The following is a 25,502-nucleotide window of genomic DNA, read 5'->3' on the forward strand; positions in this document are numbered from 1 at the left end:
TTCAGGATGGAAACCAGGAATGCCCACAACCTAGCAGTCAACTGCTGCAGCCACCCACCCCGCAACGGTGCACCCTGAGGAGACTCAGGATGAGAAAACACAGAATACTGGCCCCAGATAGCTGAGGTGAATATCTAAGGAATGATTTCAGTGATCCAAGACTTTGCATCTTCCCATACATAGAAAAGTGCTAATTTTAGTAACCTGAGATGTCTGGCTTTCTTTAATTAACAATAATCTTTTGATGTTCCAATTTGTACCTGCCCTTGGTTGCAAAAACTCCTATATATCCTGGCTTCCCCCACGCCCACCTCTATGGAGCAGTCTCTCAGAGTTATCTGAGATGCTGTCTCCCAGGCTTGAAGTCCTCAGAATGTCTGCTAAATAAAACATAACTCTCAACTTTTGGATTGTGCATTTTTTTTCAGTCAACAGAAACAATCCAAATGCTCAGTAATTGGAGTTGATTAAATAAACTATGGTTCACATAAACAACTGACTATAATACTAAAAAGTGAGATAGATTCACATATACTGGCATAGAGATAGTAAAAAAATACATCGTTTAAAAAAGAAGCAAACTGAAAAGCAATATAATCAGTATTATACATGCAAAATAATAGTAGCATTAGTATAAGTATGAAACACTAGGAGGCATTAGCAACAAAATGCTGACAATTATTATGGAGATGAGGGCCGGAAGGCCTGATGGAAGTTACGGTTTCCTTAACTCTCAAAGTTTTGTATTTCTGGAAGCTTTAAATTGTGTATAAAGAATGCTTATTAGTAATGTAATAAGAAAAAAATTATGCATTCGATAGATGTTAATAATCAGAACAATTAAACTGCCACATGGGCTGTTTCACTATCTAACCAGTCAAAAGTTTCCTCTCTAAGAAAGGTGTTTGTCTGCTCCCCCATGCCTGCAAGGCCTCTACTTGCCCAGCTTCAAGACCGAAGAAAGAGCCCGGAGTCAGCAACAGAGACATCAATGGTTTAATGGATAGGGGGAGCTTACCTGTCTGAATCAAGGTCCTAGAGTGACACCCCACTGTGTACGGCGGAGGGCGGGCAGGACACAGGGCAGTCTTTGCTCCCAGGGGCAGAGGGAGGTTAGCAATTATAGGGGTAAGTAACTACAGGTCGACTCATTACCAGGGAAACCAGCCGAGGGCCACGGCCCCTCGCCAGCCCTTTGCTAAGCTATCACTAGCTAGGGCCTGGGGCAAGTATGTAGGAAGGTCAGTCATGTGAGTCGGGTGTAGGTGAGGCAGGAACCGGTTAAGCAGGGGATGTATAGAGAGCAAGAGAACAGCTACCTCCAGCGGCCTAATCATACAGAAGGTTTTAAAAATACCAACTGCAAAAGGCTGGACATTTAACCTTCAACCCTTCCATTCACCTAATTAGCCATCATGAATCTTTCATCCACAAATACATTTGAAGGCCTTTGAAATCGATTCCTATTCAGACTCCAGTCTTCATAAACAGAAGTCAAGGTGATAGCTGCCCCAGAAATTTCAAAGAATCTGATAAAGCAGTCATTCAAATTCTTGTTTGTAGGTGGCCACCTGGTGGTCAGGGCAGCAATTCGCTGAAAAGGACAAAAGATGACTGAGTAGGAGTCCCCCCAGTCCAGAACCATATGGAATCAAACAGCGTGCGCCGACCAAGAAAGGAGGCACACACCTCGCTGACCACCTGCACAGCTGCCGGGTCTTGTTTCATCAGTAAAGTTTCGCCAAACTGCCAATCAGCGGCGACGCTGGACGTAGACGCGCTACGCTGTGACATCAGAACAAAGATGGCTGCTCCCTAAAGACTTTTTTCTCCTAGACGTTCGCCCTTCGCTCGTGTCAGGCTCGGAGTTAAAGACTCGGCCTTTCTCCAACCATGTTCTCCTTCCGAGGCTGTGGTCGCTGGGTCGCGGCTTCACTCACCAAACAGCACCATCCGTCTTCCCGGTTCAGCGGTGACAGCGCGGCGCCCTGGACTCCGCACTTCGACGTGGTAGTCATCGGCGGAGGACATGCGGGGACCGAAGCCGCTGCCGCCGCCGCTCGGTGCGGCTCCCGGACTCTGCTGCTCACGCACCGAGTGGACACCATCGGTGAGTAGCGCGGTGTGGGGCTTGCCTAGGACGCAAGCAGCCAGTGTCCTCCTCCGCCCCCTCCCAGTGCCTGGGATGTGGGCAACCTTTTCCCTCCCTTAAGGCTGGTGAGAATCCTGCCGACTGTGGTTTTAGCCTGATTTGTGTTTCGCAGATCAAGCGGGCCCGGGCCAGAGCTCTAAGACTAGGGGCTATTCTGTGGACCGTGGATTGAGCTGCTGCTGAAAAGTAATTAGTGGGGAGGGTGCGGGGGGCTGGGGGTTGGGGAGAGGGGGTGCCTTGAGAAAAGGGCAAACTGTAGGAATACTGGCGGATACCTTATTTCATTGTTGCCATTTGCCCTTTACTAGCTTGTTGCTTTGGTTAAAGAGTGAATTCGGACTTCCCTGGTGGCGCAGTGGTTAAAAATCTGCCTGCCCATGCAGGGGACACTGTTGGATCCCTGGTCTGGGAAGATCCCACATGCCGCGGAGCAACTAAGCCCGTGAGCCACAACTACTGAGCCCAAGTGCCACTGAGCCTGCGCTCTGGAGCCCGTGAAACACAACTACTGAAGCCCCCGCGCCTAGAGCCCGTGCTCCGCAACAAGAGAAGCCACCGCAGTGAGAAGCCCGCGCACCGCAACTAGAGAAAGCCCATCCATGCGCAGCAACCAAGACCCAACGCAGCCAAAAATAAAAATGTATAAATAAATAAATTTATTTTTTTAAAAAGTGAATTAAAATTATTAGTACTCGTTTACTAAATGACCATTGTGTTTTTCTCGAGATTTTGTGAAGCCCTTTTGAAGAATGAGGGTACTTTTTTATTGCATTCTGTATTCCTACTGAATGTTTATTCCCCAGTTTTGTGCTTAGGACGACCCGACAGTGCTTTTATGCACTTACAGGCTGTGGTTGGACGGCCATAATTTAAACAAGACTCCTCTCTAGCATCATCTTAGATACTAGCTAGGACATTATCCTGTAAATTATGCATGCCTATGTCTTTCCTCTTGCATTTTGCTTAAGAGTGAATAGTAACTGAAATGTTAACTGTGCTTTGTGTAGTGAAATACTTTTTAAAACAACCATTCAGCTCATAACTGTGGAGAAATATGCACTGTTAACAGCGATTCTTTTGGAGAGAGGCTGTATGATCACCCAGGTAAAAACCAGGAATAACAATTTAAAAAATCTAATGAACAAAAAAGTATTGAACTAAGATGATCATTAAATAGTATAAGTAATGTAGTTCTGTCAAGGATAAAGGAATTCCCATCAAAACCCATATTCATTAAGTAGTCATTAATATCCTATAAAAATACCCATTGTATTTTTACCAATATAATATGACCTAAAGGTTCTTTTTAAATAAATAGATTTCAGAGATATTTTAATAACTCTTATATTAATAGATGAGCTTAATAAATGACAATTCTATCTTAAAATCAAAGTCTCATTTTTTTAAGGTAATTGGATGTAGTAGAGTATCAAGTATTTCTGTCCTCAGAAAGATAGCTTTGGCTGAGAAAGCTGAACTTCCATAAGAATACAGAATGCAGGAATTGTCCTCTTTCAATTCAATCATATCATATGCAAATAATGAAGTCAGAGACAGAAAATCTTTTATACTGACCTGGAAAATAATGCTTTTCGACAAACTATTTTTTGGCATTCATGACAAAAGAGAAAAGTCTTCTGACACTAAATCAGACACTGGCAAGTAGGATCACCATGATTACTTTAGATCAATAAAGGTTTACCCCTAAACTGAATTTAGGTCATACTGCCCAAACAATGCCTCATAGGGAATAGTGTTTACCTAAGTAAATAGTGATTCTGTGTCAAAGGAAGGAGGGAAATAATCTACTGCAGCTGTCATCCCTGATTTTAGAGTAGGGACGCTGAGGTACAGAATATTAGATAACTTGCCAAGAACACATGGAGCTTATAAGTGGTAAATCTAGGAACTGAGCCAGATCTCTTGCTCACTCCTAACCCATGCTCCTAATCACAGCACGATTCAGCCTCCCTCTGGAGACCATGAAAACTTTTGGAGGGCTTGTAGCTGGCCACAGTGGATCAGCAGATTGTTGACATAGCTTTCCCACTCTCTACCTCCCATAAGACTTGGGGGATTTAAAGAGAAGGTATAAAATGTGAATTCTACTTTCAGGAAGCTTATAATTTAATTACTTCTGCAAAATAAGCATAAAGAAAACAGCAGATGGCATTTATGGAAGACATACTTGATTATAACTGTGAACCAGTGCAAAGGGACTTCTTAAAATTATGCTTGATTTAGGAAGGTTTCCTGAGGTAAGAATTTCAAGGTCACATTGAAAAGGAAGAAGAAAAGGCAACGTAATGAATGTGTACAAGGGAAAGATTCAAAAGAAACTTTCAACAATGGTTTGTCTTCCAGGATGCCCTGCATAACTTTTTCTCTTTGTAAATTTTATTTATTTTTGGCTGTGTTGGGTCTTTGTTGCTGCGCGCAGGCCTTCTCCAGTTGCAGAGAGTGGGGGCTACTCTTCGTTGTGGTGCACGGGCTTCTCGTTGTGGTGGCTTCTCTTGTTGCAGAGCACGGCTCTAGGCGCGCGGGCTTCAGTAGTTGTGCCTTGCAGGCTCTAGAGCACAGGCTCAGTAGTTGTGGTGCACGGACTTAGTTGCTCTGCGGCACGTGGGATCTTCCCAGACCAGGGCTCGAATGCAGGGGGATTCTTAACCACTGTGCCACCAGGAAGTCCCACCCTGAATAACTCTTGCATCCTGTTGGAACTCCAGCATTTTTAGTGTTTGCTTCAAGTTCTTTTATTTTATCAAGACTCACTATATGCAAGATACTAATATATTTATTTTGTTTATGTCTGTTCTCTTTAGGTCAGATGTCCTGTAATCCTTCCTTTGGTGGCATTGGAAAGGGGCATTTAATGAGAGAAGTTGATGCCTTGGATGGCCTGTGTTCTCGAATCTGTGACCAGTCTGGTGTACATTACAAAGTATTAAACCGGCGCAAGGGACCAGCTGTTTGGGGTCTGAGAGCTCAAATTGATAGGAAACTTTATAAACAGAACATGCAGGTAAGAACAGGGCATGAAAACAGGAAAGACTGTAGTGATTGTTTAACTGTTATGTTTCAGCTTGCTTTCTGTTTTGACAGAAAGAAATCCTAAATACACCGCTGCTTACCGTTCAGGAGGGAGCTGTAGAAGATCTCATTCTTGCAGAACCAGAGCCTGAGCACACTGGGAAATATCGCGTCAGTGGTGTTGTTTTGGGTATGTACTGCTTATAGATGATAATAATAGTATCAAACTCCATGTGAGAAATTGATTTTGAGCAGAGTATGGAGAGGTTTTGCTTATTCTAGGAAATTGTTGTGTTTTCTGTTCATACATGAGGAAAACTGTATAAAAAATCATACTTCTCCTTTCATTTTGACAACGAGGCTCACATTCTGTACCATCTTATTTTGGGACTCTGTAGCCTGCATAATTGTGTATTTTCCTCCTGGTGTTTCTTATTTCTGACTTTAAATATTTAAAATTTATATTTTACAGGATTATTATATATGTTTTTTATTTGACTTTTGTATTAATTTTTAAATTAAAATAACACATGCATGTAATTTTTACAAAAATCAAATAGAATTTAAATTTGTATGTAAAAACAATTTCTATTATCTCCCTCTACAGACTTAACCACTTAAAACAGTGATGGGAAGATTTGTGTGTGCACAGTTAATTTTATTGCTTGGGCAACTCTATAGTCTGGTGATTAGGGATTGAACTGGCCTTTTTGTTGGGAACTCCCAAACATCTGTGTCTCTTAGTCCTCAGGCGAAGAATCCATCTTCTGCCAGGGGACTGGACTGTTGGCGCCTGCTAGCATTCTAGGAACAAAATGGTAGGAGGGGCTGTGCTGAAGAATCTCAATCATTTAAAATACAGAGATTAACTTATTTTCCCTGTTTTAAAATTAATTTTTATTATACATTTATTAGTTTTTTTTGAATGGGGAATACATATAATGGTAAACGGTTTAAAGGAGATGAAAGAAGGTAGAATGAAAAGGTGGACTGTCATCTTGTGCCCCAGGCAGCCAGTTTCCTTCCTCGGGAGTATTGCTCGTCTCTGGTGTGATCTTTCTGTGTGTGTGTTTATATTTCCCCCCAACACACATAGCAGTGGCATATTGTACACACTATTCTGTACTTTTTTTTTCTTTCCAACCACTTAATCCTGTGTTTGGTTTTCTTTGCTTTAGGGAGCTATGTTTCTTTCTTAAAAGTTCATGTTTTTGTTCTGTATATTACCTTAGTAACTATGATTTTGTATAATATACTTAATCTTCTCTTTCTTCTGTCAGTGTTTACTGACTTCCCTCTGTTGAACAGTTGCTAGTTTTATTTTCATTTCCCCTTCTCTCCCCTGCGTCCTTTCCCCTCCAGATTTGATGATTATATTGTTTGATTAGTGTAAGGTAGATCTGTCTGCAGGCAAACCTTCATATGCAGATTTCAACTCTTTCTCTCATTTTCCACCCCCTAGCTTCATTCCTACATTTCTTATATTCAGTCCTCCAGTTTCTGAGCCTTTGCACGGCAAGTTGCTTCATTGTCATCAGTATGTTCTCTTGAGGTTCTTGAGTTAAGGCCTTCTCCCCTCTGCTAAATCAGTTATCACTCTTCCAACCACTTTTTTTAAATTTAATTTTTTATTGGAGTATAGTTGATTTACAATATTGTGTTAGTTTTAGGGGTACAGCAAAGTGATTCAGTTATACATATACATATATCCATTCTTTTTCAGATTCTTTTCCCCTGTAGGTTATTACAGAATATTGAGTAGAGTTCCATGTGCTATACTATACAGTAGGTCCTTGTTGATTATCTAGTTTATATGTAGTGTGAATATATTAATCCCAAACTCCCTCCCCACTGCAACCACTTTCTATCTTCTGAAAATATTTTGAAATTTCTCATCTTTTGACAAATTCTTTCCCATTACTTGTCCTGTGGTTTTGTATCTTTTTTGCCCCTTTATTTCATTTTCTTGGAGTTTCAAGAGGGAGAAGAAATCATGTGAGGTGGTCTGTCATATTTAACCAGAAGTCTAAAATTAATTAATTTAAAAAATTAACTGAGAACAACAAAAAGTGCGTGGGAGCTGGGCGGGTGCGCGGACGCCGGGGCCAGGCCCCGCTGCGCCCCGCCGCGTCCCGCCGCTCGGGGGGCATGTCTCACAGCCCGAACTTGACCGCGCACATGCCCGCCGCCTCCGTCAGCGCCTCTGGGAGCGTCCACCCGCCCTCCACCAGTATGGCGACGTCTTCCCAGTACCGCCAGCTGCTGAGTGACTACGGGCCACCATCTCTGGGCTACGCCCAGGAAACTGGGAAGAGCCCGGTGCCCCAGAGCAAATACGCGGAGCTGCTGGCCATCATCGCAGAGCTGGGGAGAGAGTTCAGACCCCTCTCCGCGGGCAGCTGGAGCGCGATGGAGAGCCTGAAACGCGGCATCATCCACGCACGAGGGTTGGTGCGGGAGTGCTTGGCAGAAACGGAACGGAAGGCCGGGTCCTAGCTGCGTCGTGAGCCTGGAAGGTTTTCTGTCTTCTTCCGAGAGGAGAAGTTACAGTAGTTCCTCTCCCGTTAGGATGAAACTTTGTTTTCAAAATGGTAACAGTTTTGTTTCTCCTCCCCCCGCGCCGCTCCCGTGGTTCACCAGGCTCCGAATCTACAGCCTGTAAGATTGAGGAAAGATTTTGTGGTTGTTGGGGAGTTACATTTTAACATCTTTTTTTTTTTTTTTTTTTTGCGGTACGCGGGCCGCTCACTGCTGTGGCCTCTCCCGTTGCAGAGCACAGGCTCCGGACACGCAGGCCCAGCGGCCATGGCTCACGGGCCCAGCCTCTCCGCGGCATGTGGGATCTTCCCGGACCGGGGGCACAAACCCGTGTCCCGAACCCGTGTCCCCTGCATCGGCAGGCGTACTCTCAACCACTGCGCCACTAGGGAAGCCCAATGGGGAGTTACATTTTAAATAGTGAGGAACTACCCAGGTGTTTGTTGTTGTTTCTCAAAGCATTGATTCAAAAGAGGCACGTAAAAATTACCTGTCTTACAGCAAACTAGTTTGCCTCCAAGATACCAGTGTCTCATTCTCCTCTTTTGAATACATTTATGTTACCCGCATTGTTCTTTGTTCCTTTTCGTAAGCTGATACAACTTGAAGGGGTTTTTTTTGTAGTGCGGACTTGACAGCACACTTAACTAGTAGCTGGTCCCCTCGTTTCCCATACACTATAGATTCTGCTTAATGTAATTTCTTTTTTGCTTAAGCATTTGCATGACTATTAGTGCTTTGAAGTCAATTTTAAAACCCAATTTTAGAAGCCAGAACCACCTAAATGGTCTTGTCAAAAGACTGAACCTGAGGGCTTCCCTGGTGGCGCAGTGGTTGAGAGTCCGCCTGCCGATTCAGGGGACACAGGTTCGTGCCCCGGTCCGGGAAGATCCCACATGCCGCGGAGCGGCTAGGCCCGTGAGCCATGGCCGCTGAGCCTGCGTGTCCGGAGCCTGTGCTCCGCAACGGGAGAGGCCACAACAGTGAGAGGCCCGCGTACCGCAAAAAAAAAAAAAAAAAAATGCGCAAGTTATAAATACAGAAGAAAGAGCAACCTCCCAAACGAAACCTAACAAGGATCCCGAAATTTTTTCTGAGACTGTATGTAGATTTCAGTTCTGCCTTTCCTGTAAGTTGATCCAAACATCTGGAAGAAAATGGAACTGTTTGCATCTTTTTATTTATTACTCGATGTAATAAGGCTTATTTTCATTAACAGCTTGTAAAAAAAAAAAAAAAATTACCTGAGACTATTCAGTGCTGACAAGGTTTTAGGAACATGTGTATCGGTGAGAATACATTATGCTCTCCATCCCAGCTTTCTCGGATTCTTGAGATTGATAACATATAGGCTTCTTACTGATTTAAAATCTTTTTCAAGTTTCTAAAGACAAAATTTTTCCGTAGTTTTACTACAAAATAGTCACGTTCCAATTTGATCCATGGTAACAATTAGAACCTGAGTTTTATTTTGTTTCCTATCCTTTAGTGAATGGAAGTACAGTGTATGCGGAGAGTGTGGTTCTAACTACTGGGACGTTTCTGAGAGGCATGATTGTAATTGGATTGGAGATGCATCCAGCAGGACGTTTAGGGGATCAGCCTTCCATAGGGTTGGCTCAGACTCTGGAGAAGTTGGGGTTTGTGGTGGGAAGATTGAAGACTGGGACTCCGCCCCGGATCGCCAAAGAATCCATTAATTTCAGCATTCTAAACAAGCAGACACCAGATGATCCATCCATACCGTTCAGCTTTATCAATGAGACAGTGTGGATCAAGGTGAGATCATTTATGAAAATCTGGCTTTAAACAGAGGATATAGACTAACCTTTTTTTTCTTCCTTTTTTTTTTGATAGCAATTCACTTTTCTTCACTATTAGTGTGCAAAAAAGGGATCTTTAAAAGGATTAGCTGATTTGGCTACTTGGGTATTTCCCCATAAATTCTTAAATTTCATTACTTTGATAACTTTGCCTATTTAAACTTTTTGAAATAGTTTCAGAAAAGTTGTAAGACTGTGAAACTCCTATAAACCATTGAAATTCACCCATTGTTAATATTTTGCCCTCTCTCCATATATAGAGACATAGATACATGTATATATTTAATGTATAAAACAGTAATATACACATTTATTTATTTTAAATTTATTTATTTTTGGTTGCGTTGGGTCTTTGTTGCTGCGCACGGGCTTGCTCTAGTTGCGGCGAGCGGGGGCTACTCTTTGTTGAGGTGTGCGGGTTTCTCATTGCGGTGGCTTCTCGTTGCAGAGCACGGGCTCTAGGGTGCGCGAGCTCAGTAGTTGTGGCACACGGGCTGAGTTGCTCCGCGGCACATGGGATCTTCCCGGACCAGGGCACGAACCCGTGTCCCCTGCATCGGCAGGCGGATTCTTAACCACTGCGCCACCAGGGGAGCCCCCCACATTTATTTTTACTCTTTTTTCTTTTCCAGAAACATTTAAAAGTTACAGAGATTATGACCCTTTACCTCGAAATACTTCAGTCTGCATCTCAACTAAGCTCAAAGACATCCTCTTTTTTTTTTTTTTTTTTATAGACATCCTCTTTTATAACCTCAGTGCAGTGATGAAATTTGGGGAATTTAACATTGACACAGTGCTGTTATCTAATACAAAATCCATAGATTTTGTTGATTGTCCCAATACTTTTTTGTCCCAACATTTTTTTTTTCCAATCTAGGATCACATATTGCATTTAATTGTCATTTCTCTTTAATCTGGAACAGTTCCTCAGTCTTTTTTTTTAAAATAAATTTATTTATTCATTTATTTTTGTCTGCGTTGGGTCTTAGTTGCTGCACACAGGTTTTCTTTAGTTGCAGCGAGCAAGGGCTACTCTTCGTTGCAGTGCACGGGCTTCATATTGCAGTGGCTTCTCTTGTGGAGCACGGGCTCTTGGCGTGCGGGCTTCAGTAGTTGTGGCTCGCGGGCTTCAGTAGTTGTGGCTCATGGGCTCTAGAGCGCAGGTTCAGTAGTGGCGCACGGACTTAGTTGCTCCGCGGCATGTGGGATCTTCCCGGAACAGGGCTCGAACCCATGTCCCCTGCACAGGCAGGCGGATTCCTAACCACTGCGCCGCCAGGGAAGTCCCAGTTCCTCAGTCTTTAATGGCACTGATACTTTTGAAGATACAGGCTACTTCTACCTATCCTTTGAATTTAAAACACAAAAAAATGTATATTTTGTGTTTAGAATTAAGGGCTAATATTTGATGGTCCTAGTTTCTGGTGAGTGTTACCCTGATGAGTGGCTCCAAGTGTTATTTTGAGCAAGTGACTTTTATATTTTCACTTTGGTAAAATGTAAATCATGATGATACTTTCCTAGTGTGTATATTTTTAAACTTTTTTTTTTGTTGTTGTTTTTGTTTTTGCATTACGCGGGCCTCTCACTGTTGTGGCCTCTCCCGTTGCGGAGCACAGGCTCCGGACGTGCAGGCTCAGCGGCCATGGCTCACAGGCCTAGCCTAGCTGCTCCGCGGCATGTGGGATCTTCCCGGACCAGGGCACGAACCCGTGTCCCCTGCATCGGCAGGCAGACTCTCAACCACTGCGCCACCAGGGAAGCCCAAACTTTTTGTTTTTTAGTTTTATATTTTATTTTTGGCCACGCCACACAGCGTGTGGGATCTCAGTTCCCTGACTGGGGATTGAACCCGTGCCTCCTGCAGTGGCAGTGTGGAGTCCTAACCACTGGACCACTAAGGAATTCCCTGTTTTGACATTCCTGGTTCACTTTCCTCAATACTTTGTTCTTGATTAGTTTTAAAGCAACAATCCCAGACATCACAGCATTTCACTCAGATACACTTTGGTACATGTCTTTAACAAATAAGGACTTTGTAAAAATCGACACAGTACTATTATCACACATAGCAGAACATAATTTCTTAACATCGTCTGATATTCAGTGCTCAATTTTCCCTAGTTTTTATAGTTGTTTTTAAATGTTTATTTAAAATGTTTTTTTTTTTTACAGTTGTTTTATTTGAACCAAGAACCAAATGACTTTGGACTTTGGATAATATGCTTATAATAGTTCCCCTCTTTTTTTTTTTTTTTACATTTATATGTGAAAGAAACCGAGTCATTTCTTTTCTGAAGTTTCCTACATTCTAGATTTGTCTGATTTCAACCCTCTGGTGCCTTAAACATGTTCCTGCATCCTCTGTATTTCCCGTAAACTGTTGATCTGGAGGCTTGCGAAAATTTAGGTTCATCTTTTGGGTTGTTTTTAACAAGCATACTTCACCATTAGCATTTGGCATTGTGCATAGATTTAATATCTATAAAAGTAAGTGCATATCGTGTGTGGCATTTATTTGAATGAGAGGCAAACTAATAGAGAGGCAAAACAATGTTGTAACTAGTTCCTGTGTTTTAGCCAGAAGATCAGCTGCCATGTTACTTGACTCACACCAACCCTCAAGTGGATGAGATTGTCCTTGAGAACCTTCACCTTAACTGTCACATTAAGGAAACTACAAAAGGACCCCGGTAAGGACAAAATATCAGTGCTCAGTTACTGTAAGGAACAATGTCAACCCTCTTTTGTTTGTTTCATTAAATTTTTAAATTTCAATGTCCTTTTCTAGATACTGTCCCTCCATTGAATCAAAGGTTTTGCGCTTTCCAAACCGTCTGCATCAGGTTTGGTTGGAACCTGAAGGAATGGATTCTGACCTCATCTACCCGCAAGGGTTATCTGTGACACTGCCAGCTGAATTACAAGAGAAAATGATCACGTGCATCAGAGGCTTGGAGAAAGCTAAAATGATTCAGCCAGGTAAAGAGAATGCCGGCTGCCCTTCAGTCTGAGCTCAGCACTGCTTAGCAGACGGTGAGGAGATCTTAGCCACAGTCATGATTGCTTAGAGCCTCAGAACACAAAGCCCAACATCTGTGCATTTAAAATAGTCTTCGTTTTTAAAGAGCATTTAATGATAATCTTTGCATCTCTACCTTGAGGCAAATCCAGCACTGTTTTTATTATTTTTTACCATTTATTCTTTGGCCAGGCTATGGTGTTCAGTATGATTACTTGGACCCCCGTCAGATCACTCCTTCTCTTGAGACTCATTTGGTGCAGCGGCTCTTCTTTGCTGGACAGATAAATGGCACTACTGGTTATGAGGAAGCTGCAGCTCAAGTAAGAGGTTGTTCAGATGTTACTGAACAGAAAAGGACTATTTAACTGGTGTTCCTCCTCTTGATGTCTGTTATGATAGCTGTATAGAGCTTAGATACAACTCAGAACTACAATAGAAGACTTACTCTGTTTCAGAGTATACAACAGGATTTTAAAACCACTGTGCCTTTATTACTCTTTTCTGAGCTCCTAGATCCAATAGCATATTTCGATTAGATTTATTATATTGCTTCTGAAATTTAAAAAAAAAGAAAATTTAGTTCTTTTAAACTAACTTTATTGAAAATTACCCTATTATTATTCCTTTTTTTTTTTTTTTTTTGCGGTTACGCGGGCCTCTCACTGTTGTGGCTTCTCCCGTTGTGGAGGACAGGCTCCGGACGTGCATGCTCAGCAGCCATGGCTCACGGGCCCAGCTGCTCCACGGCACGTGGGGTCTTCCCGGACCGGGGCATGAACCCGTGTCCCCTGCATCGGCAGGTGGACTCTCAACCACTGCGCCACCAGGGAAGCCCTATTATTCCTTTTTAAGCAGAAAGTTATGTCATTGTTACTTGTAAGTAGGAAAAGGCTAAAAAAAGTCTTACAAGTGGATTTTTAAAAAAAAGATTAGCCCACCTAGGTTTATTAGGAATATTAGATATTTTTTAAAACAATGAATCATAGCATTCTAAACTGGTACATTACCCATATTCTGTTTCTGAATATGGACCACATTTTCTGTCTTTGTTCTATCCCTGCTGGGCAGGGCCTGCTTTCTCACTTCCTGAGCCATTTTTTCCAGGTAGTATCTGAATAGGATAGCTCTTTGTTCAGTTCATAATGGCCTTTTAAACATTTCAGTCCTCTTGTAGGGTGTGATAGCTGGAATCAATGCAAGTCTTCGGGTCAGACACAAGCCTCCTTTTGTCATTAGCCGAACAGAAGGCTACATAGGAGTCTTGATTGATGACCTCACCACGCTGGGTACCAACGAACCATACCGCATGTTTACCAGCCGAGCTGAGTTCCGCTTGTCATTGCGTCCTGATAACGCCGACAGCAGGCTCACGTTCCGAGGTAACTCTTCACTGAGTCTTGCAACCAGATTTCCTCTCCTCTAAGACCTCTTTCATTATAGTCTCTCCCTCCCTCTTCTAGGGTACAAGGAAGCTGGTTGTGTGTCCCAACAACGATATGAAAGAGCTACTTGGATGAAGTCTTCTTTAGAAGAAGGCATTTCTGAGCTAAAATCCATTGAGTTTCCAAGTTCTAAATGGAAAAACTTAATCCCAGAGGCTTCTATAAGTATTGGTAAAAGTCTACCTCTCAGGTATGCATTTTTAATGTAGACCTTTCTTACTTTTTTTTTTTTTTTTTTTTTTTTTGCGGTACGCAGGCCTCTCAGTGTTGTGGCCTCTCCCGTTGCGGAGCACAGGCTCAGCGGCCATGGCTCACGGGCCCAGCTGCTCCGCGGCATGTGGGATCTTCCCGGACCGGGGCACGAACCCGTGTCCCCTGCATCGGCAGGCGGACTCTCAACCACTGCGCCACCAGGGAAGCGCCTTTCTTACTTTTTAAAGAAAAATGAAATCATTTCAGAGAGATATTACCTATAAATTCCCTACCTGCACGTTTTAAATGAATGCAGCTATTACATTTGCTTCTTTTCAGGATCCTTTAGATGTAACTTATCTCTTTATTCATTAATGATAGTATATACGATTCTAAATTATTTTCATTTTTTATTTAATTTCTCTGTGGCTCCCACTGAGTTCTTCTGGCTTGCCTAAGATTTAGGGGGTACAAACCAAGAAATAGAGTGATCTGCTTTCTTTTTTAGGCAGGGAGCAATTGGAGTGGTCTCATCTTGCCTGTGAGGTATAGCAGGGAAACTTTGATTAAGCATAGTGTTATAAATTCTTTGGACTTAATTGAAGAGTCCCTTGCTACATTTTAGGGTTTTGTCCTTGTTTTTACCATTCTGGTTATATGGACTCTAAGTCTAAAGGGCATTAATATAGAGCTTTTTTGCTTCAGAGGTATGTTCCTAAAAACCTTGCATAATTCAAAATCTGCGTCTTTCACCACTGCTTTTTCCCATTTAAAAAATGTAAGCTAATCGGGGGTGTGGGATGCTCAGAAGGCATAAATCTACAATCATCGTATCTTAGAAGCACACATGCTGGCTTGATCTTGCAACTGTGTCTCCAGTATGTTTTTCCTTTATAGTTTTCCTTTATTTCCAACCCCTGTTTTCCTTGTGAGGGATTCTGTGAACTTAAAGGTATACCCATTTTAATGCTACTTTTTATTATCTCTAATCTTTCCAAGTGCTCTCCCCTTAACTAACAGCCAGACATAGCATGCCTTTGTTTGGCTTTCATGTCATCACAGTGTTTTATTGTTTACAATTTCTGTTCCCAGATTTTCATTTTCACGGGAATTTCCCAAAGCACTGGCACCATGGTTAGAGGATAGTAAGCAGGTTTTTAGTTATAGTAATAGTAAGTAATAAATAACCTGTGTAGTAGTCACCCAAACCAGGGGATCTCATTCACAGGAAAGACAGCCTGGTTCACAAATAAGGGTGCTGGATGTATTTGTTTACCAGCTAAGTGGTACCGGGAGATGGTAGTAGTATAAACATAGTTTTATAATTCGCTCAGTTGTCCAGCTATTTGTTTGTGTAAATTTAAGAGGGTTCACATTATTTCAAACTTTGCAAAAGAATTTATAACATTATGCTTTGTTTAGATCAAATATTGCACTATTTCAAATTTTGTATAATTAGAATTTACATTCAATGTGACTAACGTGGATTGAGGTCATAGTGAGAGCATGGGAAGTGATTTTTTTCAACACAGTTTAAAATGCGAATTGATGAATAAAAATATGAAAAAGGAGGCTGTCAGTTTTATGTTTTTACCTAACTAATCCCATGAGTAGCCATTTTGTTAAGGTGATATTTTTAAAAACCAGTAATTTGGCCAAATGCTTTCCTTGTTTATTCAGGTGTCTTTCATTTCAGAAGGAAGTGGTGACAGTGACCGGGCCTCATTTGATTTCAGCAGAATATTTATAGTCTAGGGTTCAGCCTCCCTAAAAGAACCCACTTTATCAGTTCCTAGATATGTAAAGCTAAAAAGAAACTTGGGCAAAGGACATGTGTTGCATCTACGGCACACGTGGTGGGCTCTGTGCCGGCCTGAGAAGTTGAACTGGACTTCGAGCTGGCATTTTGACAGAAGAGATCCACAGGTGCATGTGCATACACATCTCCTGTCATGATTACAGGGAAACGCATTGACCTGCCAGGTAGCGCAGAAGCTGTCTCTTGTGTTCTGTGGAAGTGTGCTAGCTTGTCCTTCTGTGCCAGACCTCTGCACTCTGAGGCTTAGGCTTCATTCAAAGCTGGTCTTGAAGTTTGGGCCTGCAAACAGCTCCAAGCCTTATAAACAAATTATTTAAAACCTTTTTAAAAGTTAAATGGTCACAGGCTTTTCTTTGAGGTCACTATCCTGCAAGATTCCACGGTAGCTGTTTTTTCAGTTAGTCGTTAGGAGGTGTGTTCCAGCATGTTCTATCATTTCTGAAAGGACAACCCCTTTCCTTTCGGAGTTTAGGGTTATTTGGTTTCATTCTAGCTTATCTGATGAGGCCTCTGAAATTAGTTGACATAATTCATCTCGTGGAGCACAACAAAGTTGACAGCTCCTTGTGGAGAGAGGGTCTAGCCTTTCCTAGGCCGTCTGAGGAAGAGATGAGTCAGGCATCTGTAGAGGGTGGTGAGGCATGACCCTGGTGATAGGATGAGCTGTAAAGAAGGCATCTGGGAGGCCTGGAAGAACTTGGGACCCAAGGATGGGCAGAGCTCACTTTCTGTTGCCTAGATAATTAATTGGTTTAATTGGTTTTGGGTGGACAGAGTTGATCAAAAAAGCAATCTATTAAAAGAGGGAAAGATCAATGTAAACAAAAATAAAATTAAGGGAAACTGTACAGATCAGTGAGGCCTTGTGAGAACCAAACAAAATGAGAAGGAAACAGTGGATATTTTGCAGTCTTGGAGAGCAAGCCAGGAGATCTTCAGCTGGTTCCGAGCACACGTGCAAACACATTCACAGGACGTGGGCTTAATGTGACTTAGATGTAAATTCTTGTGGAGTTCAATCAAACCCTTGTTATCAGAGGATATTCTGTCCTTACAAGAAAGGGAGGACAAGTAGATTATTGCAGTGCTACCAGCAACTTATCCCTCATGATAAAGGAAGGGAGTTGAGGAGAATCACATGCTAATCTTCTTGAGGTCCTACTGTGTTGCAGTTGCTGCTGCGTTTGCTCACTGTACTTGGGAAGAATTAGAAATATATTGATATTATTTATTCTGAGATTTGTATTATTTTCAGGGTATCTTGTTCTTAATCTGCTTGATATAATATGGACCCCTGTGTTAATGAAACTTTTATGTATTTGTAGAGCTCTCGATGTTCTGAAGTATGAGGAAGTTGACATAGAGTTGTTGGCCAAGGCTGTTCCAGAGCCCTTGAGGAAGTACACCAAATGTAGAGAGCTAGCCGAAAGACTGAAAATAGAAGGTAGAAAATACTTTTTTACTTAGGATGTCTGTATGTTCTCCTTCCCTTTCGTGCAAATTGTGAATGGATGGCAGATCCACAAAGAGCTCTCTGTCAAGAGGAGCCATTATTACCATAGGACCAGCATCATCTTAGGCTCTAACCACTCAGAGTGGGGTTCCCAGATAGCATTGCAACATGTGGGGGCATGCTAGGGATGCAAAATCTCAGGCTCCACCCCAGACCCACTGAGTGAGCATCTGCTTTTTAACAAGATCCCTCCATGATTTGTGTGTATATTTCATGTTTGGGAAGTGCTACTGTAGAGCTCTCCTTTAAAAAAAACAACAAAACCCCCCCTTTTTTTTTCTTTTGAACTTTTTTAACATTCCCCCCACCCTTTTTCTTTAGATTTTTTTTTCCCTCCTCCACCCTGCTGCTAAATTATAAGATCTAATGCAAACGTGATCAAGGTGTGTTCCAGACTTGTAAACTTGCCTGTTGTAAGAAAGTAATCTTTATTATTTTTTTATATTTATTAATTAATTTATTATTAATTCACTTATTTTGGCTGCACCAGGTCTTAGTTGTGGCATGCGGGATCTCTAGTTGCAGCATGTGGAATTCTTTAGTTGCAGCATGTGAACTCTAAGTTGCGGCATGCATGCGGGATCTAGTTACCCAACCAGGGATCGAACCCGGGCCCCCTGCATGGGAGTGCAGTGTCTTACCCACTGGACCACCAGGGTAGTCCCTACATTTTCCCCATTTTAATGTTCTAATAATGAGAAAAATAATGCTATCTTTGGCTTTGACAATATATTGAAATACTCTTCCATTAACAAATACTTACTTTGTATCAGGCAAAGAAATCCACAGTCTGCCCTTGTACATTATTATAACATTTGGTGTGCTCTCATACTCTTCGTCAATATATTGACCATCAAGGTCACATGTGACTTTTGGAGTTGCACTGAAGTCTTTTAAAGTTTTTCTTTATTTAAAAAAATTTCAAAGATAAACAAATATTGAGAATAACATTAGCTTCTGCATTGTGATCGATTTTTTTCCTCCAGTGGAAAATTATGTGGAGAAAAAGGCAGGGAACAGAATGAGATGGGGGAGAAGGGTAGGAAAAGCAGGATAATGATGGATTGTTCAAACAGGAAAGGACTTCAAGCTCCTTGGGGACCAGCGAAGGTGGTAAGAATGCTGCATTCCTTCTAGCAGTGATAATTTTCTTTCAGTTCCAGAGAGGTCACCTTGCTGTACTTTGGCTGCATATATAGGATGACCCAAGCTCTACCTATCATTCTTCCAAATGACCAGACCCTAGTCATTTGCTAATGTGTAAGAAATATTGTTAACCTTTTATCTCAACACCATGACCTTTCTATTGAGTAAAAATTACTTTATTGAACATTTAGGCTGTTAGCATCTGGCTGTTATACTTTAAACTTGGTTTGCAGTTTTGTTTTGTCCAATAAGTCATCCAGAATAATTATCTTTAACTTGTTTATAGGAAACCCTGACTTCAGCCACGGAGTAGCTACTGTTTTGCCTTGTTCTTTAAAGACTCTGGCATATATAAAGAGTCTAATTTCTATCCATGGCTTAAAAGAAACTACACTAAGTTAAAAAGTAACACATATCAGTGGTTTTCAAATCACTGCCTGGATCCTCCACTAGACAAGTTTCTTCAAGAAACTGCGAGGCAGAAATTAGTTTGATTCTTTTTTATAGTTATCTCTCATGTTTTGCTGTATACATATTTGAAAGATTAAATATGTCTTTAGCATATACATTACCTCTTCATTTATATTCTGTGATCCTATAAAGAGTCTATTCATGAGTCATAAAATTTCATTCCAATTTGTTGTACTAATTTGTTATATATTGTATTAATCACATGCCTTATTTCATTTGATACTTGAAAGTGTCCTATGAAGGATAGCTACTAGCATTATGTCTTAATTTTAGAGATAAGTAAGTGATAACTTGCCCAGCATCACACAATTGGTGAGTGGCAGAGCTGGGATTTGAACCTAGCATGTCTGACTATGAGGCCTGTGCACCTCGCAACTATCCTTTGTTGTCATAAAGACCATCATAAGTCCTCCGGGTCATCCCTTAACATTTCTAGATAAAGCAGCTGAGGCCCAGAAGGATAATGATGTGTCCATAGTTAGAGGGTAGTTTACTGGCAGAGCCAGGCTCAGAGCTGAGATTTTCTGGCTGCCAGTCGAGTGATGGAAGCAGATACTGCCAGAACCTGTAGGGAAGACTTGCTTTCTTAAACAGGACAGAATGACCACCTCAATTTAGGTTTTAAAACAGGTTTTGGATTTACTTTTCTAAGAACAGAATGCTTTAATTACAAAATAATTGCTGAATTATCTTCCTGACTTCTGAATAACACCTTAGTTAAATTATTTAAATTACGTTATCACCTAAGAAGATCTTCTTTTTTAAATTATAGCTTTATATGGACATAATTTAGAAAACCATCTTCTTGGAGAAACATCTTTTTAAAAAATATTTATTTATTTATGGCTGTGTTGGGTCTTTGTTGCTGCGGGCGGGCTTTCTCTAGTTGTGGCGAGCGGGGGCTACTCTTAGTTGCGGTGCGCGGGCTTCTCATTGCGGTGGCTCCTCTCGTTGCGGAGCACGGGCTGTAGGCGCATGGGCTTCAGTAGTTGTGGCTCACGGGCTCTAGAGCACAGGCTCAGTAGTTGTGGCTCACGGGCTTAGTTGCTCCACGACCTGTGGGATCTTCCTGGACCAGGGCTCGAACCCGTGTCCCCTGCATTGGCAGGCGGATTCTTAACCACTGCACCACCAGGGAAGCCCTTGGAGAAACATCTTTAGGACTTAAAATTCAAACCTACGGCCTATTGAAGGAAACGTTCCACCAAAATTTGTACTGAAAAGGAAAGCAATTTCTTTTTTTACTTTTAATTTTCTAGATTTTTGAAATGAAAAGGACATGGAATAAACTACCATACAGAATGTTGTAGTTAATACGCAAGATACTCCCTCTCTTTACTTTAGCCTCAATGTCCTCATCTGTGAAAGGGAACACCTACCCCACCTGTCTCATGGTACTGAGATCATGTATGCAAAAGCTCTCTGTAAATTGTAAAAAACTAAAAATGTAAGTTATTAATGTAATCTGCATATCATAATTAATTTTGTTCACCAGCCACATATGAATCAGTATTGTTCCATCAGCAACAAGAAATAAAGGAAGTTCAGCGAGATGAAGCTCTCCAACTGCCAAAAGACCTAGATTATTTGACTCTCAGGGATGTGTCTTTGTCCCATGAAGTTCGAGAGAAGCTACATTTCAGTCGCCCACAGACGGTAAGAAAACAGGCAGTGGATAGGAACGGTTTATAAAGAGCCAGAGCTTTAATTTTTAAAACCTGGATTTACAGTGGCCACATAACTAACTTTTATTTCATCATAAAAAGCTTAATCTCTTATTTTCATATTCTCTTTGTATGACAGACGTCAGTATGTTTTTATGAGATGAAAAAGCTTAGTCTAAATAAGTAACTGGAAGTCAAGAATTGGGTTGATTATAATTATCCTCTAGTCCCAACCTTGCGCTAAACTGTCAGTGCAAACTTGTATATATGCATGACTTAAAAGAAACTACTTTAGGTTAAAATAGAATATATATCAGTAGTTTTCAAATCATTACTTGGATCCCCGCCCTAGGGATTCCATAGTGGTGTGTTGGGAGCCACTAGGAGGAATAAGGGGGCCAAAGAGGCCCCCCACCCCATGCTCCTGCTTGTGTGCGTGTGTGTGTCTATGTGTGTTTTGCATTTGCGTGAGTGCATGTGCACCCAGCTGTAAACATCTGGTAAAAACGTTATAGTATATAATATTGGACTTGTAACAACAAATATTTAAAGACTGGTAGGCTGTATTTATTGATTCTGAGACACACATTTTAACATCTCTGAAACTGGGTTGTATCTTAAAAATTGATGATGTATCATAGTTTAATGGGCAGTGGGTTGTGTTTGTTTTGGTTTTGGTAATGGTTCATAAAAATAAAGGGGCACTTAACCATAGTCTGCAAAAATTTTTTAAAAAAATAGTTTTTAAAGGGAGGAGTGATTTCATGGTGTTCATGAACTTAACATGGTGTTCTTAGTAAAAGTCATTGTGGAAAGTGGGCGGAGAGGCTCTAAGTTTTATAACTGTATCCTATTCATATTGGGTTATGTTTCTGTGGATACTCACTGGGCTGCACTGCCCAGTATGATAGCCGTTAGCCAAATGCGACCATTGACATTAATTAAAATTAAATTAAAAATTCAGCTCTTCAGTCATACTAGCCACATTTCAAGTGCTCAGTAGTTACAATAGGCTATTGGCTACCATATTGGGCGGTGCATTTTTACTATGCAAATGTTATAGAAAATTTACAGTATCACAGAAAATTGGATTGCACAGAACTGGTCATCGGAGTTCACCTCTTATCCAAAATTCTAAAATACAAAAAGCTCTGACAAATGCCTGCTACAGACTCATTTGGTGGCAAAACAGACCTGAACTGATATGAGGTCTTTATACCACTTGGAGTGACTAATTCATACATTTCACTGTAAAAATACACCACAGAACTATTACTGAGATTAATTATAGAGTGCTACCCAACACACTGCTAGTGACGTTAGATTAGTTTAATGAAGAGAAAAGGTTAGGTACTGTACCATCTGTTAGTTACAAGATCTTGGACAACTCATCTTAATGTCTGTGAGCCTCAGTTTCCCGTTTGTAAAATGAAGATATTAATAATAACCACATTTCTTTTATCTACTTTCTGAGTTATTTTGAAGATACATTAAGATAATAGTTTTAAAAATATTTCATAAACTGTAACATACAGATTGTTAGCAGGAGGAAAATAGATTTGCTTATAATTGACATAGCTTATTTATGTTTCTCTTGTGGTTTTTAATTCCTAGATTGGGGCTGCCAGTCGTATACCTGGAGTGACACCTGCTGCCATCATCAATCTGCTCAGATTTGTGAAGACCACTCAGCAAAGACAGGCAGCTATGGATAGATTGCCCAAAACTGATCAACATTTATGTAATACAGACAAACTTGAAGATAGGCAGTTATAGCTTTCTATTCATAGAAGACTTTTAATCAATACAAGAGTATAGATAGGAGATAAGATGTATTATTTTTTAGCTTACTATTAGTAACAAAGTTTATTTACCTAATTAAATCCAATCTAATCTTAATCGCTCCTGACAATGTACAAAATTCTTTTCTCAAAGTTCCCTTTTTTCACAAACGTTTTATCACTTTTTATATCCATATGATTTGTCCCTTAGTTTGCCCCATCCAGAAACAAACAGCTCTAGGACAAAATTATTACCATCATTTTTCCTCAACAAAAATATCTCCATTCTTGGGCTTCCTTGGTGGCGCAGTGGCTAAGAATCCGCCTGCCAATGCAGGGGACACAGGTTCAAGCCCTGGTCTGGGAAGATCCCACATACCGCGGAGCAACTAAGCCCGTACGCCACAACTACTGAGCCTGTGCTCTAGAGCCCGCGAGCCACAACTACTGAGCCCGTGTGCCACAACTACTGAAGCCCGTGCACCTAGAGCCCGTGCTCTGCAACAAGAGAAACCACCACAATGAGAAGCCCGCACACCGCAACCAAGAGTAGCCCCTGCTCGCGGCAACTAGGGAAAGCCCATGCACAGTAAGAAAGACACAATGCAGCCAAAGATAAAAATAAGTAAAATAAATAAATTCTTTAAAAAACTCCGTTTTTTTTTTTTTTGCGGTACGCGGGCCTCTCACTGTTGTGGCCTCTCCCGTTGCGGAGCACAGGCTCCGGACGCGCAGGCTCAGCGGCCATGGCTCATGGGCCCAGCCGCTCCACGGCATGTGGGATCCTCCCGGGCCGGGGCACGAACCCGTGTCCCCTGCATCGGCAGGCAGACTCTCAACCACTGCGCCACCAGGGAAGCCCCAACTCCATTCTTTATACCTTCCCTTGCCGACGACACATATCCTACTTGCTTTACACAGTGAAATGCTTCCCTTATCATTTTTAGTAGCTTTAATTGCATATTACAATTTTTAACCCTTAAAAGCCTTAACAAAATGAAGAAACAAGTAATTGAACTGTTATACCAGCATTTACTGACTGGCAAACTTATGAACATATTCCATAACCTCTAAAAACTTAACATCTTTCTCATAGCATAATTTCTCTTTAATGTGGTACAAGATACGTGTTTAATAAACCCAAACATCTTCTGAAGTTCCACTAATTAACCCAAGGCTGAAGTCTCAGGCAAGGCGGGCTTTGTATTTTAAGGACATGATAAGAGTTAACTTCAAGCTTTCTCCTAGGCATATTTTTGTTCTCTCAGGGTCAGAATTCTGAAAACAGTATTTCATCAAGCTAGCTTCCTCTAAGTGCACTTCCCAACACAAACGGTCCTCAATGTCAGACACATGTCAGAACCAATTGGCAAAATGCCCAAATAGCACTTCATGCTCAAAAAAGTAGTTTGCCGGGTGCACACCGGTAGACTCGGTCTTGGAGCTCGTCAGCTCGTTTGGAGGCATCTTTCCGTTCCACCAAGGAAAAGCGTACTATTGGCAGCCAGTGCCGAGCAGGGGACGAACAGGGAGGAGCCCCGAAACAAATGGTTTCGACAGCTGCTAGGAACGTCCCCCTAAATCCCCCTCCTGGGGCCAGCGAGCCACGAGCAGCGGGGTCCTCGCAGCCATCCCAGCACGTCGTCAAGGCGGCGGCTCTGCTCCAAGATGTATTTCTATTTAGCACCTGTTAATCTTATTAGGTTATTATAGCTTTGTCATTAATTTATGAATAGGAGAGAGATTATAACTGCTTTTTGTGTATCTGAAAATATAGTTATAAACTCTTGATTTATGCTCTTTCAGGTGCTCTAATACTATTAATATAAGTTTGGGCAGTGTTCATCAAAGAGAGATATGGTGGAACTAAAACTAAACCTGAGAAGAAAATCTCAGCCAGCAGCTAAGGACTCTGTCGGGAATTCCCTGGCGGTCCCGTGGTTAGGACTCTGCACTTCCACTGCAGTGGGCCTGGGTTGGATCTCTGGTCAGGCAACTAAGATCCCGCAAGCCGCGCGGTGCAGCCAACTGAATTAAATTATTTAAAAAATAAGGACTATACAAAATTATCTCACTTAAAGGAATATTTCAAAACAGCCTACCTCCTGGCGCTGCCAGCCAGAAGCACTACAGACTATGACACCCTAGGAAAAATCAGCTAAAAATGTAACCTTACTCAGTACAGTTACTTCATAGAAATCCCCCAACAATGATAATAGTCAGCCTCCAACAGCGGTCGGCCTTGTGATTCCCAACACCCACTACAAACCACACTGCCTGGTAGTCTGAAAAGCTGGGCATATACTAAAGTTCATTTCAACAGGAACACAACAATTAAAAAGAGGAAATGATAAACACTAAGCCTCTGTCAAATCATTGGTTGAGGGGGAGGGAGGGAAGATGAAGATAAGAGACCTATGCTAAATTAAACCATCACGGCCTTGAGTTATGAAGCTACCTAATAGCCAACCAAGAGTTTTAATTTTATTACTGATTGTTTTCAAATATTTTGTCAGGGACTTCCCTAACGGTCCAGTTGTTAACACTTCGCCTTCCAACGCAGGGGGTGCGGGTTTGATGCCTGGTCGGGGAGCTAAGATCCCACATGCCTTGAGGCCAAAAAAACATAAAACAGAAGCAATATTGTAACAAAGACTTTTTAAAATGGTCCACATCAAAAAAATAAAAAAAATAAAAAATAAAACAGGGCTTCCCTGGTGGCGCAGTGGTTGCGAGTCCGCCTGCTGATGCAGGGGACACGGGTTCGTGCCCCGGTCTGGGAAGATCCCACGTGCCGTGGAGCGGCTGGGCCCATGAGCCATGGCCGCTGAGCCTGCGCGTCCGGAGCCTGTGCTCTGCAACGGGAGAGGCCACAGCAGTGAGAGGCCCGCGTACCGCAAAAA

At 41.7% G+C, this 25,502-nt stretch overlaps 1 protein-coding gene and 1 pseudogene across 2 annotated transcripts; both read left to right on the forward strand.

The window, feature by feature from the left end:
* The first annotated feature begins 1,771 nt into the window (after positions 1-1,771).
* Positions 1,772-23,034, forward strand: MTO1 (mitochondrial tRNA translation optimization 1). 2 transcript variants are annotated; one of them, XM_029224243.1, is made up of 13 exons: positions 1,955-2,110; positions 2,265-2,338; positions 4,975-5,174; positions 5,255-5,372; positions 9,210-9,499; positions 12,127-12,239; positions 12,338-12,528; positions 12,761-12,891; positions 13,746-13,950; positions 14,032-14,203; positions 17,350-17,468; positions 20,650-20,810; positions 22,433-23,034. In XM_029224243.1, exons 3-13 carry the CDS (start codon positions 4,980-4,982, stop codon positions 22,592-22,594), a joined length of 1,857 nt encoding a protein of 618 aa, XP_029080076.1. In that variant the 5' UTR covers positions 1,955-2,110; positions 2,265-2,338; positions 4,975-4,979; the 3' UTR covers positions 22,595-23,034. The 2 variants fall into 2 exon arrangements, with proteins under 2 accessions (XP_029080075.1, XP_029080076.1); XM_029224242.1 differs by lacking the exon at positions 2,265-2,338 and having other exon boundaries at positions 1,772-2,110.
* On the forward strand, positions 7,037-7,870 carry LOC114896277 (annotated as a pseudogene).
* Positions 23,035-25,502: the final 2,468 nt, after the last annotated feature.

The sequence above is a fragment of the Monodon monoceros genome, unplaced genomic scaffold (assembly GCF_005190385.1).
Source record: "Monodon monoceros isolate NGI ecotype Baffin Bay Population unplaced genomic scaffold, NGI_Narwhal_1 Super_Scaffold_15, whole genome shotgun sequence".
Classification (NCBI taxonomy): domain Eukaryota; kingdom Metazoa; phylum Chordata; class Mammalia; order Artiodactyla; family Monodontidae; genus Monodon; species Monodon monoceros.

What these genes read in the sequence shown, in the direction of transcription:
- MTO1 (XM_029224242.1), top strand. Translation starts at nt 1,894, where the DNA reads ATGTTCTCCTTCCGAGGCTGTGGTCGCTGGGTCGCGGCTTCACTCACC. An exon ending in AGCTAAAATGATTCAGCCAG is followed by an intron (nt 12,529 to 12,760) that starts GTAAAGAGAATG and finishes TTCTTTGGCCAG; the next exon opens with GCTATGGTGTTCAGTATGAT. An exon ending in CGAAAGACTGAAAATAGAAG is followed by an intron (nt 17,469 to 20,649) that starts GTAGAAAATACT and finishes TTTGTTCACCAG; the next exon opens with CCACATATGAATCAGTATTG.